Below are 14336 nucleotides of genomic sequence, written 5' to 3' on the forward strand. Positions count from 1 at the left end.
ATGTATTATATATATGTATATATATAATGGATATATAGGATGGAAATTATATATAATATTTAACATCAATATTTTGCTTCCCTGATCAAACCCCGATGTGTATGCTCTCATTTATTCAACCAATAAATATTAATGGATAACAAATACTTACTGAGCACCTACTATGCACTAGATAATAGGTTCTAGGTGCTTGGGGCACAGCAGTGAATAAAACAAAGTCCCTCCCATCAGGGAGTCGCGTTTACTGTTGCCCCCCCAAGATACAACCTAATGCTACAAGGAGGAGTCGTGGGCTAGGTTCTGGTGTGGACTCCACACCAGGTGCCCCAATTCAGAGCTAAATAAATGTTAATAATTGTGTGATCTTGGATCAAAATCCCTTCATCTCTCGCTTTCTTCATTAGTCACGTGGGGAGACCAACCTCCCAACCTATTTCTCATATAAATGCAGTTAGACCAAACAGCAGTTGAAAGACATGTGAAAAATAAATAGCTGTAAAAAAATAAAGGAAGCAAAAACCAAAAATGAGTCAAGGATATTGTCATCATCATTTATTATGTATCAAATTGTCTTCAACATAAGTTACAACCTGATTAAGTTTGATAGACATTTTTTTATCTATTTAAAGACAAAAAAAATTCTCTTTATGTACAATATCTTTTGTCTAGAGTCTAGCAAATATAGTACCTTTCATTGCAGGATTTCTGCTTAACATAATAAGCAAAAACAAACAACCAAAAAAATGTAAACCAAAGCAAACCAAATCCCCAAATCTCTCAACTACAAATACCAATATTGAATAAAGCATTAAAAACACAAACATGGAATAACTTTTGTTTAGCAATGCGGAATGAATACTAACGTTAGTGGCAAAAAAATAAAAAAAAAACAAAAACAATACAACACCAAAAAAAAAACCAAACAAACTCCCCGCCCCCCAAAACACAATAAAACAAAACCCCAGGAAAATAAGCAACAATTTTTAGGGGTGGGCTTTCCTGCTCAGGGGTACAAGCTGACTCTAGACCATCTCTCGGCTCCTGCGGATAGCACAGCACAGGATCATACTGAAGATCATGCCAAATATCTAGAAGACAGAAAGGAACATGAGGAACAGGGTGGCGTGGCTCAGGGAAGGTTGAGGGACAGGAAAGATGGGAGTCATTCGGGCCAAGACAAACGAGAAGAATGGTGACTGCATGGTCAGGCATGTACAGGGTGCCAAAGCAGGAGAGATGGAGGCTAGCTGGCTCTAATGGGGAGAGCCGCTGACTGGTGGGATTCTGAGGGTCTGCAGCCACTTGTCAATGTAAACTGCACAAGCAACTTCCCTGAAGAATTTCCAGAGTGTGACAAATAAGCTCAGAGCTAAATTTAGAATTAAAAAAAAAAAAAAGTTTTATTTAGTTTTGAGAGAGTGTGAATGGAGGGGGGTGGGACAGACCATTGGAAGAGGGCTCACTTGCTGTCAGCAGGGGTTGATGAGGGGCTTGAACTTACAAACTGTGAGATCATGACCCGAGTTGAAGTCAGCCGCTCAGCCAACTGAGCCACCCAGGCGCCCCAATTCAGAGCTAAATTTAATGCTCAAATGCCAGACGTTCCGATAATCCACATAGGCTTGTACTTCCCATCTTTGTGAATGTCTGTTTTATATTCTATTTTAAAAGAATTTACGCCTTTTACTGAAAGCTGCCTCAAAGCCTTTCTTAGGTGTAAATAACCACTAAGAAAGGAAAGAATTCTCACTTTCTCGGGATAGTCTTACTGGGGCAGAGGAAGGCCCCTCTTGGGGAATGAGGGAGTAACCCCAGGGAACCTTGTTTGCACTTAATGGTTTCTAGGGCTGATTAGCAAGACAGTAGATTGTTTGAAGCCTGGAATCTTCCCTCTGGTTGTACACCTTTGCATGCCTTTCAGACTATGGGTGTGATGTGTGTGTGTGAAGTAATTCCTGTCCATGTAACTTTCACTGAACTACTTTCTCTGGGAAAAGAAAAGCAGCACATACAAGTCCTAAAGATTACCCAGGATCACTAACAGGGCTGGGTGATCTACACCCTTGCTATTCAAAGCGTGGTTCATGGACCAGCAGGACCAGCATCACCTCACATTTGCCCCCTGAACCCTAAGGGTTAGAAGAATGCATTCTGGAGACGCACAGAGTTCAAATCCCAGATGCTTCACTCACGAGCTCAGAGGCTTTGATCAACTCGACCTGTCCCTCCACTCCCTGGTCTGTAAAATGGGAATACTAACAGCTCCCATCTCATAAGTATGGTGAGGATTAAATTAGTTGATGAATGAATTGATTCATTAAAACAGTGCCTGGGCAGACTATGTGCTTCACAGATGTTAATCGCTGTGACATCATTCCCTCCCCACGTCCTCAATACTCACCATCACCACGGCAATCCCAATGCCCACTGCGCCGATGATGTGGAATTTGTTGTGAAAGACTTCTTTGATGGCCTCAGGGCAGGGCTTAGGGGGGCAAACCAAGACTCGGGTCACACACAATCCCTGCTCCAGGCACACCTCCCCCCTCCCACAGCACCTGTGTCACACCAGGACATTGGGGATCCGGGAGAAAGGGCCGAGGACAGGAGTGCTCAGGTGTCCTGTCTGGCAGATGGAAAGGAGAACCAAGAGATATGGAGGTGGGTCCTTAAAGTCTGGGTAAGAAATAAGGGAAGGAAGAAGGGGAAGCACCTGCTTTGGGGCCTATTTCTTATCAGGCCATCAGGCTACTTCCTATTATTCTGAAGTGTGGACACGAGCTCTAGCTTACAGTCGTGAGCTGTTTGTACGTCTAAGAAGCGGGAGTGCAGAATTCAGAGCACAGCTGGGGGAGGCGGGATAGAAGCCAGCAGCTGGCAGATCCAGGTGCCACTAGAACACTGTTTCCCTGGTCTGGCCTTTGTTTTGCTGCCCTGGAGGAAACAGAGGCCCCAGGGAGGGGAAGAAAGACATGGCTGCCACGGGGCTCTTCCGCAGGTGGAAGGGGTAGTTCTGAAGCACTTAGATGCCTGTCTTCCCAGAACGAGAGGGCAAGGTTTCACTTCAACCCTTGTGGGAGTTGTCCAGAGCAGTGGGGCCAGGGCGCAACAGTTAAAAAGTTAAAAACCCTTATTGTTTAAGTTAAAGTTAAAGTTAAAAAAAAAAGTTAAAAAAAGTTAAAAACCCTTATTGGGTTTTTAAGTTTACCTTCACTGTGATGGATGACAGTACATCCTTTTGGGGGCAGATGTCGGAGATAAACTGTTCTACTCCACCAGCCAAACCACAGCAGTCCAGCTGCAGGGGGAAGCGCAGGGATGGGGCGAGAGAAACAAACAAAAAAGGATGATTGGAATGGAGATGCACAGGCTGGTGCAACCAGTACCCCGTGTGCATGCGCGTTCTGAGGGAAGGTCAGCGAGGGTCGCGGTGTTGGCGCAGGTGACATACCGCATAGTGGATGGCTTTCAGGGTGTCCCGCTGGGGCTCGTCCTTGGATTTCAGCTTGTTGTAGGTGTCCTTGTAAAACTCCTGGACTTCTTGAATCACCTACAACGGGCGGACGAGAGTGGGGCAGATATGGATTTTTCAAAAACATATAAATGTCACCTGTTCCATCTTGTTCAGCCAACAAATTCTTGTGCTTGGAAAACGTCACTGAGCAGACTGAAGCCACCAGACTGGTCCTGCCTCTCCCAGCACCTCCGGCGCCCTTCTCGTCTCCTCCCACGTCCCTAGGAACCCAATCCGGTTTCCCCTTCTTCTCTTGCACCTTTGGCAGGTCCCTCCTGCCCCAGTTGGCAACTTCTCCTTTACTTGTGCACCAAATGGACTCTCCTCAATCTAAAGAACAATAATAATAATAAAAAAAATTCTACTCCTGACCGGGCTAGTTCCTCAGGCTTGCAGCTTTTCTTTTTCACTTAGAGGCTGTGTGACTTTTGGCAACTTACTAAACCTCTCTGTACTTCAGTTTCTGCATATGTAGGATGGAGATTATAAGAGTCCGTGCCTCAGTGGTTATTGTGAGGACTTAAATGAGATGCTGCATGATAAGCCCTTAGCGCAGTGTCTGGCACAGAGTACTGGGTACCTCAGTACACCCTAGTTTAACAAACGCCTGTCCCTTGCCCCCCCGCCCCCAATCAATTAATTAACTGACCAACATCCAGAATTTCTCCAGCAGCTGTCGTGATCATCCCTTCCTCTTTCTTCAGTTGTAGCATTTATATCTGGATAATTAAATCTTTTTTTTTTTTTTAAACAGGGTTCCTGCATCCAGTCTCTCGTCTCTTCTCTCTCTTGCTAAACATGCCAAGACTGCCTTTCCTAATACACGGTTCTGATATGGCCCATCCTGGCCCACAACTCCTCCCTCAGTGGCTCCCCATCAGAACCCACATTCAGCTGTCTCTGCCGGAAAGTACTGGGTCTCCCACCAACTTTCCTCCTGAAATCCTTTCTCTCATCCAAGATTTAGGTGAGTGTCCCCTTCTCCATGAAGCCAGAAGAGATTTCCTGTTGGCATGCCGCCTTCTCAAACCCCATGGAACTTCTGGATATAAATGACTTCTAGGACACTTCTCCTAGTACATATTTGCATATATGCATTCCCCAAATGCATATTTGGGTGGAAAGTGCGGGGACCACAGCTTGTGTATCACTGGACCCACACTGGGTCTGGCCAGCACTTGGCTCATGGTGGCACATATTCATAGACTAGGTGAAGGAGCAGGGGGCTCCAGCCCTCGCAGAGGCTCGTTTTCCTAAGCCATCCTTCCAGAGGAGTCGGGGACAGGGCTGCTGAGGTGCGAGACACAGACACACACAGACCTGATGAGTATTTCTTGAATATCTGCTCCGTGCCAGCACCATTCAGGGAACTGGAACCTGTGGCTGGCACCACACCCACATCGCCTGCCCTGGGGGAGCTCACACTCTGCTGGGCATGTGGGAGCGTGGTGAAGTAGGAGCATGTTTGATGGCTGAAAGCTGACCAAAGTGGCAGCTGAGACACCTGTCACTCTCATCATTCCCACCCCTGAATTCCCAAACCTGTATCACTCCCGAGAGATCTTATGGGAGACACCTACCTCATCTTTGTGGGAATAGCCCCAGATGGCCGCAGCTATTTCAATGGCAAATATCACCAAGAGGAAGCCAAAGAACTAGAAGGCAAAGAAGGGGTAAGATGAAGGGAAATCCCAGCCAGCCAACCACAAAGGGTATTCCGGAGGATAAGGAGGAATAACTCCCTGGGAGTTGGGCATCTGGGGGCGCAAATGAACAGCCTGGAAGGGATGGAAGAAATTTATGGAACTGTGAGCATTGAGCCAAGGCGAGGAGCGAAAGCAGTAGTAGGAAGAGATTCCCATTCAGGAGGAAAGAATGGGGCACAGCTGACCCCAGAATTGATATTCCTAAGGTGTTAATTAAGAGTCAGTGATAAGATATGATTGCTCACTCACAAAACCCACAGGGATTTGAGGAAATAAAGAAAGTGAATGCACTCTGGAATTTGAAGAAAATTGTTAACAAATTTTAAAATAAGAGAAGGCGAAGGTACCTGTGGATTCAGGGAAAAAAAGCAAACGTGGTCCTCGAAAAGGGGGAAAACAAAGTCCTGGCATTTAGTCGCCTAAAGGAAGTGATAAGACAGAGAGGCTCCAGAACAGAAGAGAAGCAAGGCATCACTACAGGGGAGGAGGGCAAGATGGCTACCTGGCTAGGAGGCTGGGGTGGGGCCTGGAATGGAGCAACACTGTGGGGGCTGAGGATAGCTCATGCCTTTAAGGTACCCTCTGGACCCCATCCCACCCCATCTGTTCTATGAGATCTTGGGGGCAGGGCCCTTGGGTCAGAGTGGCTGTGGGGAGCAGAACGGGTACTCACCAATCCCAGCATGCACTGGGACTCTTGCACGGCCCCACAGCAGCCCAGGAAACCCACCAGCATCATGAGGGCACCAGCGCCAATCAGAATATAAACTCCTGAGGACAGAAAGCAGAGGGCAAGGCATGGGGTCATTATTGTTGAGACCCAGACATGTGCTGCAATTCTTTTTTCCCCCTCTAAGAATCTGTGCTGCCCCCATCCTTAAAAACAGCCTCCTTGGGGCTCCTGGGTGGCTCAGTCAGTTAAGCATCCGACTTCGGCTCAGGTCATGATCTCACAGTTCCTGAGTTTGAGCCCCACATCGGGCTCTGTGCTGACAGCTCAGAGCCTGCGGCCTGCTTCAGATTCTGTGTCTCCCTCTCTCTCTGCCCCTTCCCCACTCATGTTCTGTCTCTGTCTCTTTTCAAAAATAAACATTAAAAAATAAAACAACAACAACAACAACAAAAAACAGCCTCTTCCACCTCTGCTTTTAAGTCTCCTCCCGACCAATCTCTTTTCTAGGACCCCGCCCCATTAAGCCCTCACCCCTCTCTTACCCTCACCTTCCTGGAAGGTGCTCATTACCTTCTATAACCAGGACAAAGATACCCATGGGAATCCCCAGGTTTGACTCAGGATGTGAACTGATCCAGTTTGTCAGCTGTTTCCAGCAAGATGAATCCATTCACACTAACTAAAATAGACCCTCCAAACTAGGGCTAACTTCCTGGGACTCTGATGAGCCTTCTGCTGGCCTCTACCTGACAGAAAAGTCTGTCAGAGCAAGTTTTCCAAAGGAAAGGGGTTGTGTACACTTAGACATCCATGCTCAGGTGGACCAGCTCTGCCTCATTCCCAGAAGGGATGCCTCTCTGCCCTGCTTCCAGGTGGCGGTGAGGCATGTGCAGTTAGTAACACCCAGGGGCACAGGTTGGCAAAGGTAGGGGTACTTGCTCTAGTGCAAAGAACACAGCCCTGGTGTCAGAAGACCCTTGTTTTGATCTCAACATTGCTACTAACTGCTGTGTGATCATGGGGAAGATGCTCTCCCTCTCTGGGCCTCGGTTTCTTTATCATTAGAATGAGAGGTTGGTGAGGGGCGCCTGGGTGGCTCAGTTGGTTAAGCGTCCGACTTCGGCTCAGGTCATGATCTCGCAGTTCGTGAGTTCGAGCCCCGCGTCAGGCTCTGGGCTGCCAGCTCAGAGCCTGGAGCCTGCTTCAGATTCTGTGTCTCCCTCTCTCTCTGACCCTCCCCCGTTCATGCTCTGTCTCTCCCTGTCTCAAAAATAAATAAAACATTTAAAAAAAAAAAAAAAAAAAAAGAATGAGAGGTTGGTGGCTAGAACATTTCAAAACATCCCTCAGAGTGCACTAAAGAGATTTTACAGTTGCAATTCATTTACCCCAGGTGAAGGCTGAAAAGGATCCTCCTTTAAAGGGAGGGTGAGTGAGTGACCCTGTTTCTAAGTCGTCAGTTTGAGTAACTGATGGGGGGAGAGGGAGGCGGTGCGAAGGGAGTGACTTCTGCCTAGGCCCAACATGAAGCAAACCCCTGGGAGGGGAACACACTGGAGCCTGGCCTTCGTCATCCTATAACCCCCCAGGGAATGCCCAGACAGACCCATCTTGCAGTTATATTCTTGAAAAGCCGCAGCTGTCCTGAAGGGACCACCCCCTTTCCCAGCTCCCCAACATGCAGGCCTCATGGGGACACTGGCAGAGCAATCCCGTGTGCCTCCCTGTCTTGCAGGCATATTCTGTCCAACCTTGGGAAGGACTCCTGTCGCATGGTGAGAGCATGTCTGGGTGTGAAAGCCAGCTCTGTGACCCTGGGGAAGCTGCTTAATCTCTCTGTGCAATAATTTTCTATCTGCAAAACGGGGATGGTACTAATGCCTGCCTCAAGGACCGTTGTAAAGATTAAGTGATCTAACCCAAATGTGCACAACAAATGCTAGCTACTGTTAGTAATACGGAGGATGAATGACAATTATTAATAACCACAGTGATGAATTTTTACATACTCGCGGAACCCTCCCTATGAACTGGGACTAGGGAGACTTCCTTGAAGTGCAGGGCTGAAGCTGAGAGAGAGTGTCTGCGATGTTTCCACACAATACACAACAGGGTACTGCAGTGAGAACCTTGGCAGGTGTCACAGTGACCTCACTGTCCCACATCTGCACCCCCAGTCCCGGGGCCGAGGCTTTGCAGGCAACAAACCGTGCAGTCTGCCTGCAGCTGAGGTTCACGGGCAGCACCCAGCAGAGCACACACAAGGGAGCATTTGTGTCTCTGCCTTTTCCCCCCACATCTGTCGTGATGTCAGGTCACGTGGGTTTACTGGCAAACCCCTATGTTGTATGAATATGGGTATTGTTCCCATGCATGCCTGGCCCAGATTGGGCAAGGGGACAAATGCAGCCTGTCCTGGAGTCAAGTCCTATCCTCCTGGGCCGTTCGATACTGTGGGGCCACGGGTGCACTGCATGGGTGCCGTGGGAGGGGCGCCCTCCCTCAGCTTCGGGCTCTGCCATGGGGCCACCAGTGAGCTGCAGCAGTCAGTCAGATGGCCCTGGTTTCTCCCCATCTCACTGGGGCAAGACAACGAAGGATGAGGGTCACTCCTTTGAGCTCTGCGGCAGGGGCTGAATAAATAGGGCGTATTAAGAGATCAAAAGGATTTACAAGCACATTGAATAGAGTCAGTGGGAATGAACAGACAGACATGTTTTCTCTAAGTCCAGACCCCAGTTCATAAGCTGGGACAGCCCTGGCAGAAGTCAGGAGAGTTGGATAAGGAGCAGTAGGGAGCTACTAAAGGAAAAAGCTTTCCCATGCATGGGGGGGTGGGGGGGAGAGGACATTCTCCTCCTAATGGGCTTCTTGGTTAATTATAAATATCCATTTCTTGGGCTCAGCAGATGAAGCTTGTAGGACAAAGGGTCTTGTTGGGTTTAAATCTTGCTCAGGCAGCTGCCAATCTGGGGTGTCTTGGCTTACCCTCTTCAGCTGGGGATAAAGACAAGCAACCCCCTGGTGGCTGTCCATGGGGATTTTAGCACCAGCCATCAAACTGGAGGGGGGGCTCATCTGCAAGCCACACCTCCCCCCCCCGCCGGAAGCCACAGAACCACTGGAAGGCTTGGTGGCCTCTTACAGGGCCACGCAGGGCTTCCCTTTGGAAAGGCTCCTCCTCGCCTGCATCCTGAGCTTGTTAGCAAAGGCCGGCAATGATAAATGACAATGTGTTCCCCTTTATAAAACAAGTGAATGTTAGCTTTCTGTCTGACTCATGGAAAAAGTTATTTGTCACGGAGCCTTCTCCAGGATTACTGTATTAATTTGCTTAAGGGCTGTTTATTCTTCCTTTTTCAGGCTGACAGTACAGGCCTAGCCAGAGAGAAAAAGCCTTTGGTGCAGCAGAAGCAAATGCCCGGGTGTCCTTTTATACACGAAACTGAGCATTCTTTTCCCCTATGTATCAGGACTCTGGGCTTCGGCGACAGAGTGACACATCAGCCTCTTGGCATCACCCCAAGCCCATCTCGCAACTTAGAACAGTTTATTGTCTCCAAAGACTCAGTCGGGGGTTCAAAGGAACCCTACGCAGCTCCCCACTGGCTCTCTCTCTCGGTCCTGCTTCCTTCCACCGATGGCGGTTCACACTAACAAGCCAAGCCCGGTAGGTAGTTCTCTGTCTCAGAGAGGTGTGGGGTGTGTAAGCTCTGCCAGTTTCAGGATGGGGAGAACCAGGCACAGGGCAACAAAACAAACTGCCCGAGGCCGCTAACTGCCCTAGCTCACAGAGGGCAAAAGCCATGTATTCTGGAAATTATCAGGTGCCTTGTCATAAAGAGAGGAATGACCCTGGGGAGGGGTGGCCATCTGTGGCCTCGGGCTGGAGCCCCCAGATGTCCTCATTTAGTGGTGATGGTTCTGGAAGGACACCAAGGAGTTAAGAAGGGCTGCTGGCCCCGGACCAAGAAAATGAAGTTCCCCAACACGTTTGCGGCCTGGGATTACAGATACTGCTGACGGGCTGAATCTCCCAGGGCCTGAATTGGAGAGAAGGCCCATATAAGGCTGTCAGCTGTTCTGGATTCACTACTGACTGTTCTGAATGTTGGAAAGTTTCATTTTTAACTTGCTTCTCTGCCTGGTTACGTGTTCTTTCTTTATTTTAGAAGCCGTTGCCCCCCTGGAGAAAAGACACCCCTGGGTCCTTCAGGTTTTCTGAAGGGCCAGTTGTGTGGTCAGGCTGGCCTGGGGGCTGCCCCGCAGATGGTTAGTGCCCCAGTGCCAGGTACGGTCACCCCACGATGCTGGGAATATCGGCAGGGGTGGAGCTGACACTCTGCTAAGAGGGGCCATGGGCCAATACAAAGGCTGGTGTCACAGCTCAAGGGGGAAGGGGACACACAGAATGAAGCCTCCTTGGCCCTTTGCCCATGGATGACGATGACTCAGTTTCCCAGAGCACTTGGTGAATTGCAAGGCCTAGCCAAACCCAGGCGGTCACTCGTCTGACTGATGTTCTAGTGTCACCTGAATTACCCTCCTTTGCTTGGGCTTCTGCAAGCAGAATACAATCACCAAAGTGGAGCCCTTTCCTAGGGAAGCAAAGCGTCAACAGTCCTCTGTTAGACCCGAGGGGGTGATGGCCACTGGCCTCCAACTAGAAATCCCTGAGTGTCTTTGGGACTGTGCCTTCAAGTCACCTTCCTGGTCACTTCAGGTAGGAACACTGGCCTCCTGCATCTTGTGAGATTCCCAGAGGCAGGCTGTGCCTCCTCCACCCGTGTGCTCATCACTCTTCTGCCACCCTGTGCACCTTCTCCACCCCATCTGTCATCGGCTGGCTAGGGCCACCAGCGTCGGTGACCTCTCTCTCCCAACTACAGTTTGGGTGAGGTCAAAGGCCAAGGTTCCCCCAACAGGGAACATCTAGTCGGTGGAGATCACTTCTATTCCCACATGGGGCATCCTCCCCACAATCTAGCATGGGTAAAACAAGAAGCAGCTTTTGGGGGCACCTGGGTGGCTCAGTCAGTTAAGCCTGATATCAGGTCACGTTCATGAGTTTGAGCCCTGCGCTGGGCTCTGTGCTGACAGCTCAGAGCCTGGAGGCTGTTTTGGATTCTGTGTCTCCCTCTCTCTCTGCTCTTCCCCTGCTCATATTCTGTCTCTCAAAAAGAAATAAACGTTAAAAAAAAAGGGGGGGGGGCACCTGGGTGGCTCAGTCAGTTAAACATCAGACTTCGGCTCAGGTCATGATCTCATGGTCCATGAGTTTGAGCCCCACATCGGGCTCTGTGCTGACAGCTCAGGGCCTGGAGCCTGCTTCAGATTCTGTGTCTCCCTCTCTCTCTGCCCCTCCCCTGCTCACACACACACACACTCTCTCTCAAAAATAAATAAAGATTAAAAAATAAATAAAAATAAAAATAAAGAATATTATTAAAAAAAAAGCAGCAGCTTTGGTAGGCCTGGGTTCGAATCCCAGCCCTGCCTCTTAAGGGGTATAAGCTTGGGCAAGTTCTTTAACCTCTCTAGGCCTTGCTTTCTTCATTGAGAAGATGCTAATCATTCCACGTACCCTACGGAATTATGAGGATTAAATCACATAACCATATACATGAGAGTGTGAGCGACACATGAAGGAGGAGTTGTCTCCCTCCTAATATGTCCACTTGCCAGTGAGATTTTTGCTGCCCACATCTAAAAACACTTGGAATTAGAGTCCTAGAGACCGAAAGATAGAACCAGGGCTGTGGGGCCACTGGGAGAGGTGGGGCCACTGGGAAAGGTGCAGCCAGGCACCCTGCACAGAACGGTGCAGACAGAGCAGGAGGCCAGGCTGTCCTGAGGACAACTGGTCCCAACAGGATGCCACTCGCTTCCACATGTGTGCAGATATGCTCTCCCCTCTCCCCTAGAGGGTTCACAGCTCCCTGGTGCGGCGAGGGGGTGCTCCAGGTCCCCCCTCAGCACAGTACCCTCGTGCTGCTCTCTCTCCACAGGGCCGCATTCCAGGCTCCCAGCCGCAGACCTGCAAAAATGCTGTTGCTAAAACAAGACAGGGCACTATGGAAACCTGCTTCCTAAAACCGTGCGTGTGTGTGTATGTGTGTGTGTGTAGTTTTTTTGTTTTTGTTGTGTTTTTTTTTCAAAAAACATACTTGTGCTTTTCTTTCCTTCACTTTCTTTCTGGAAATAGGGACACACACCCTAAAAAACAACAGCAACAAGCAATACAAGCAGGGAAACATCCAGAGGGCCTGGGTGCGTGTGGCTAAGCAGGCTGGGCAGGCCCGGCCCAGGTGGCCTCTGGGAGGCGGGAAGCGGGTGCATGTGTCCGCCAGCCACCTTGTCCTTCCAGAAGGCCTGGGGAATAACTCTCTTCAGCCTGTGTTTTCCATCTTTTTTTAAAAATAACTCCTTTGGTGGGTGGGAAGGAAGTGACCAAACTTACACTTTGAGCCTGATGACATGACAGTGTAATCCTAAAAATAGGGGGCTCCTCCGTTTCTCGTAAATGAAGTGTTTCCTACCCCCAACACAGAAAGAAAGGCTACGGATTTTGTGTCGACTAGAAACTGGGGGCGAGCCTTGGTGGTGACCCAGCAGGTGAAAAGGACAGACTAATGGTAGAAAAGACAAAAGAATGCCCAGGAGCCATGTGTAACCTGCTAAGCCTATTTGTGTTTAAACTGGAAACTTTTGCCCTAAAGCAAAAGCACTTTAGAAAACACACAAATAGGGGCGCCTGGGTGGCTCAGTTGGTTAAGTGGCCGATTTTGGCTCAGGTCATGAGGTCATGATCTTGCTGTTCATGAGTTCGAGCCCTGCCAGCTCTTGTGCTGATAGCTCGGAGCCTGGAGCCTGTTTTGATTCTATGTCTCCCTCTTCTCTCTGCTCCTCCCCCACTCATGCTCGGTCTCTGTCTTTGTCTCAAAAATTAACATTAAAAAAGAAAACAAATAAAACCAAATACCCTGTGGCATTTACCAGCATTAAGGGTCGGACTCTTTTATTAATCCTGACTGTACTATGCAGGAGACAGGTGTTTTGGGTCTCAGAGCCCCTATCTGTACAGTGGGGAGGACTCACCCCTCCTACTCCTGGGACTCTGGATCCCCAGGACAAAGTTTTTTGAATTAAAGAAATGATCAAGCCTAAGGAGACATGACATTAAGAGAGGGTCAGGGACAAGAACAGAGGTTCTTAAACCATCAAGAGTGGCAGTAACTTTGGCAAAGCCCATTTCCTATTGGGGGAATGGTCAGAATGCCAGACTTAGTCAGCATGAAGAAACCAACCACATCAGTCCGATGCAAATTTGCGGCACATGTAATACCAAGGATGGCTGGAAAGGGACATGACAGGCCAGTGTGGCCAGAGCAAAAGTCTTTCCCCAGGCCCATCCCTGGATCAACACAGAATCTCCACGGTTGGAGGAAGTACTGTCTCCCCCTACTCACCTGTGTAGAAGCTGGAAGGTTGAGTGTCTTGCTCGAAGATGCTCTTGGTCTGAGAGTCGAATCGGAGCCATAGTCCAACAGCAAGGACCGCGATCCCAGCAAGCTGCAGGATATACAGGATGTGGACATCAGTCCTGGCTGCTGGTAGGAGCACAGCCCCACAACACCAAAGGGGACACTTGCAAAGGGTTCTGGGACCACCCTTGGTGGTCCCTGCCTCTCACCGTGCACCTGGTAGTAACAGGGGCCCAGTGTGGGAATCAGTCCATTTGCTAAAAATATCAGCAAGCTGGGAACAATTACCTACTAGCAGTCCAGCCGGTAGAATGGATACTTCATGGACACTAGAATACTCTATAGCAGTGAAAAATGAGCCACTGTAGCTACGTGCAATACTATGAGTGCATCTCATGATGCCAAACAGCAGCAAGAGGCACCAAAAAAACATACAATGTGATGCCTTATAGTTAAGAACTGCTCTGCTTTTCAGAGGTACATATAAATGACCAAGATAAAGAAAAGAATTAACATAAAGTCAAGTGTGCGGAGCCCTGTAGGGGAAGGAAGGGATTTCTGATAAGGGAATAGCACTTGTGAGAGCAGGGTCTAGGGCACTGGCAATATTCTAGCTCTTAACTTGGGTGGTGGTGACGCGAATATTCCCTTCCTGATTATTCTTTAATCTGTTCATGTTTCAGATGTACTCTGTATATGTACCATATGATAAAAAAGAAGCAGGTTGCTCAAGGGGCACAGCCATGCACCAATGAGGGCAGCCACGATTCCTTACAAAATCACACGGCTCATTAAGTGACATAGAGCAGCGTCTTCCCTAAGTGGCCGACATTTGTCCCTTCCCTTTCACCCTGGGAAACCTCACAGGCTGACCCCCTCCCATTCCAGGCTTTAGATGCCTGCTTCCTTACGAGTGATCCTTACATAAACATCAGATAAGACACTTCTGAGTAATCTCC

General features: G+C 49.0%; 1 protein-coding gene across 1 annotated transcript in view; it reads right to left on the reverse strand.

Moving 5' to 3' along the window:
* Nucleotides 1-537: 537 nt before the first annotated feature.
* CD9 (CD9 molecule) overlaps nt 538-14336 on the reverse strand; it is a 34247-nt gene continuing 20448 nt past the window's right edge. The window contains exons 2-8 of the mRNA XM_058743943.1: nt 13363-13465; nt 5894-5991; nt 5095-5169; nt 3452-3550; nt 3209-3298; nt 2402-2485; nt 538-1088 (exon numbers count right to left, since the gene is read on the reverse strand). Of these exons, the coding sequence (XP_058599926.1) occupies nt 1023-1088; nt 2402-2485; nt 3209-3298; nt 3452-3550; nt 5095-5169; nt 5894-5991; nt 13363-13465 (615 nt within the window). The 3' untranslated portion in view covers nt 538-1022. The remainder of the gene's footprint in view (nt 1089-2401; nt 2486-3208; nt 3299-3451; nt 3551-5094; nt 5170-5893; nt 5992-13362; nt 13466-14336) is intronic.

This window comes from Neofelis nebulosa, chromosome 8 (assembly GCF_028018385.1).
Source record: "Neofelis nebulosa isolate mNeoNeb1 chromosome 8, mNeoNeb1.pri, whole genome shotgun sequence".
Lineage (NCBI taxonomy): Eukaryota > Metazoa > Chordata > Mammalia > Carnivora > Felidae > Neofelis > Neofelis nebulosa.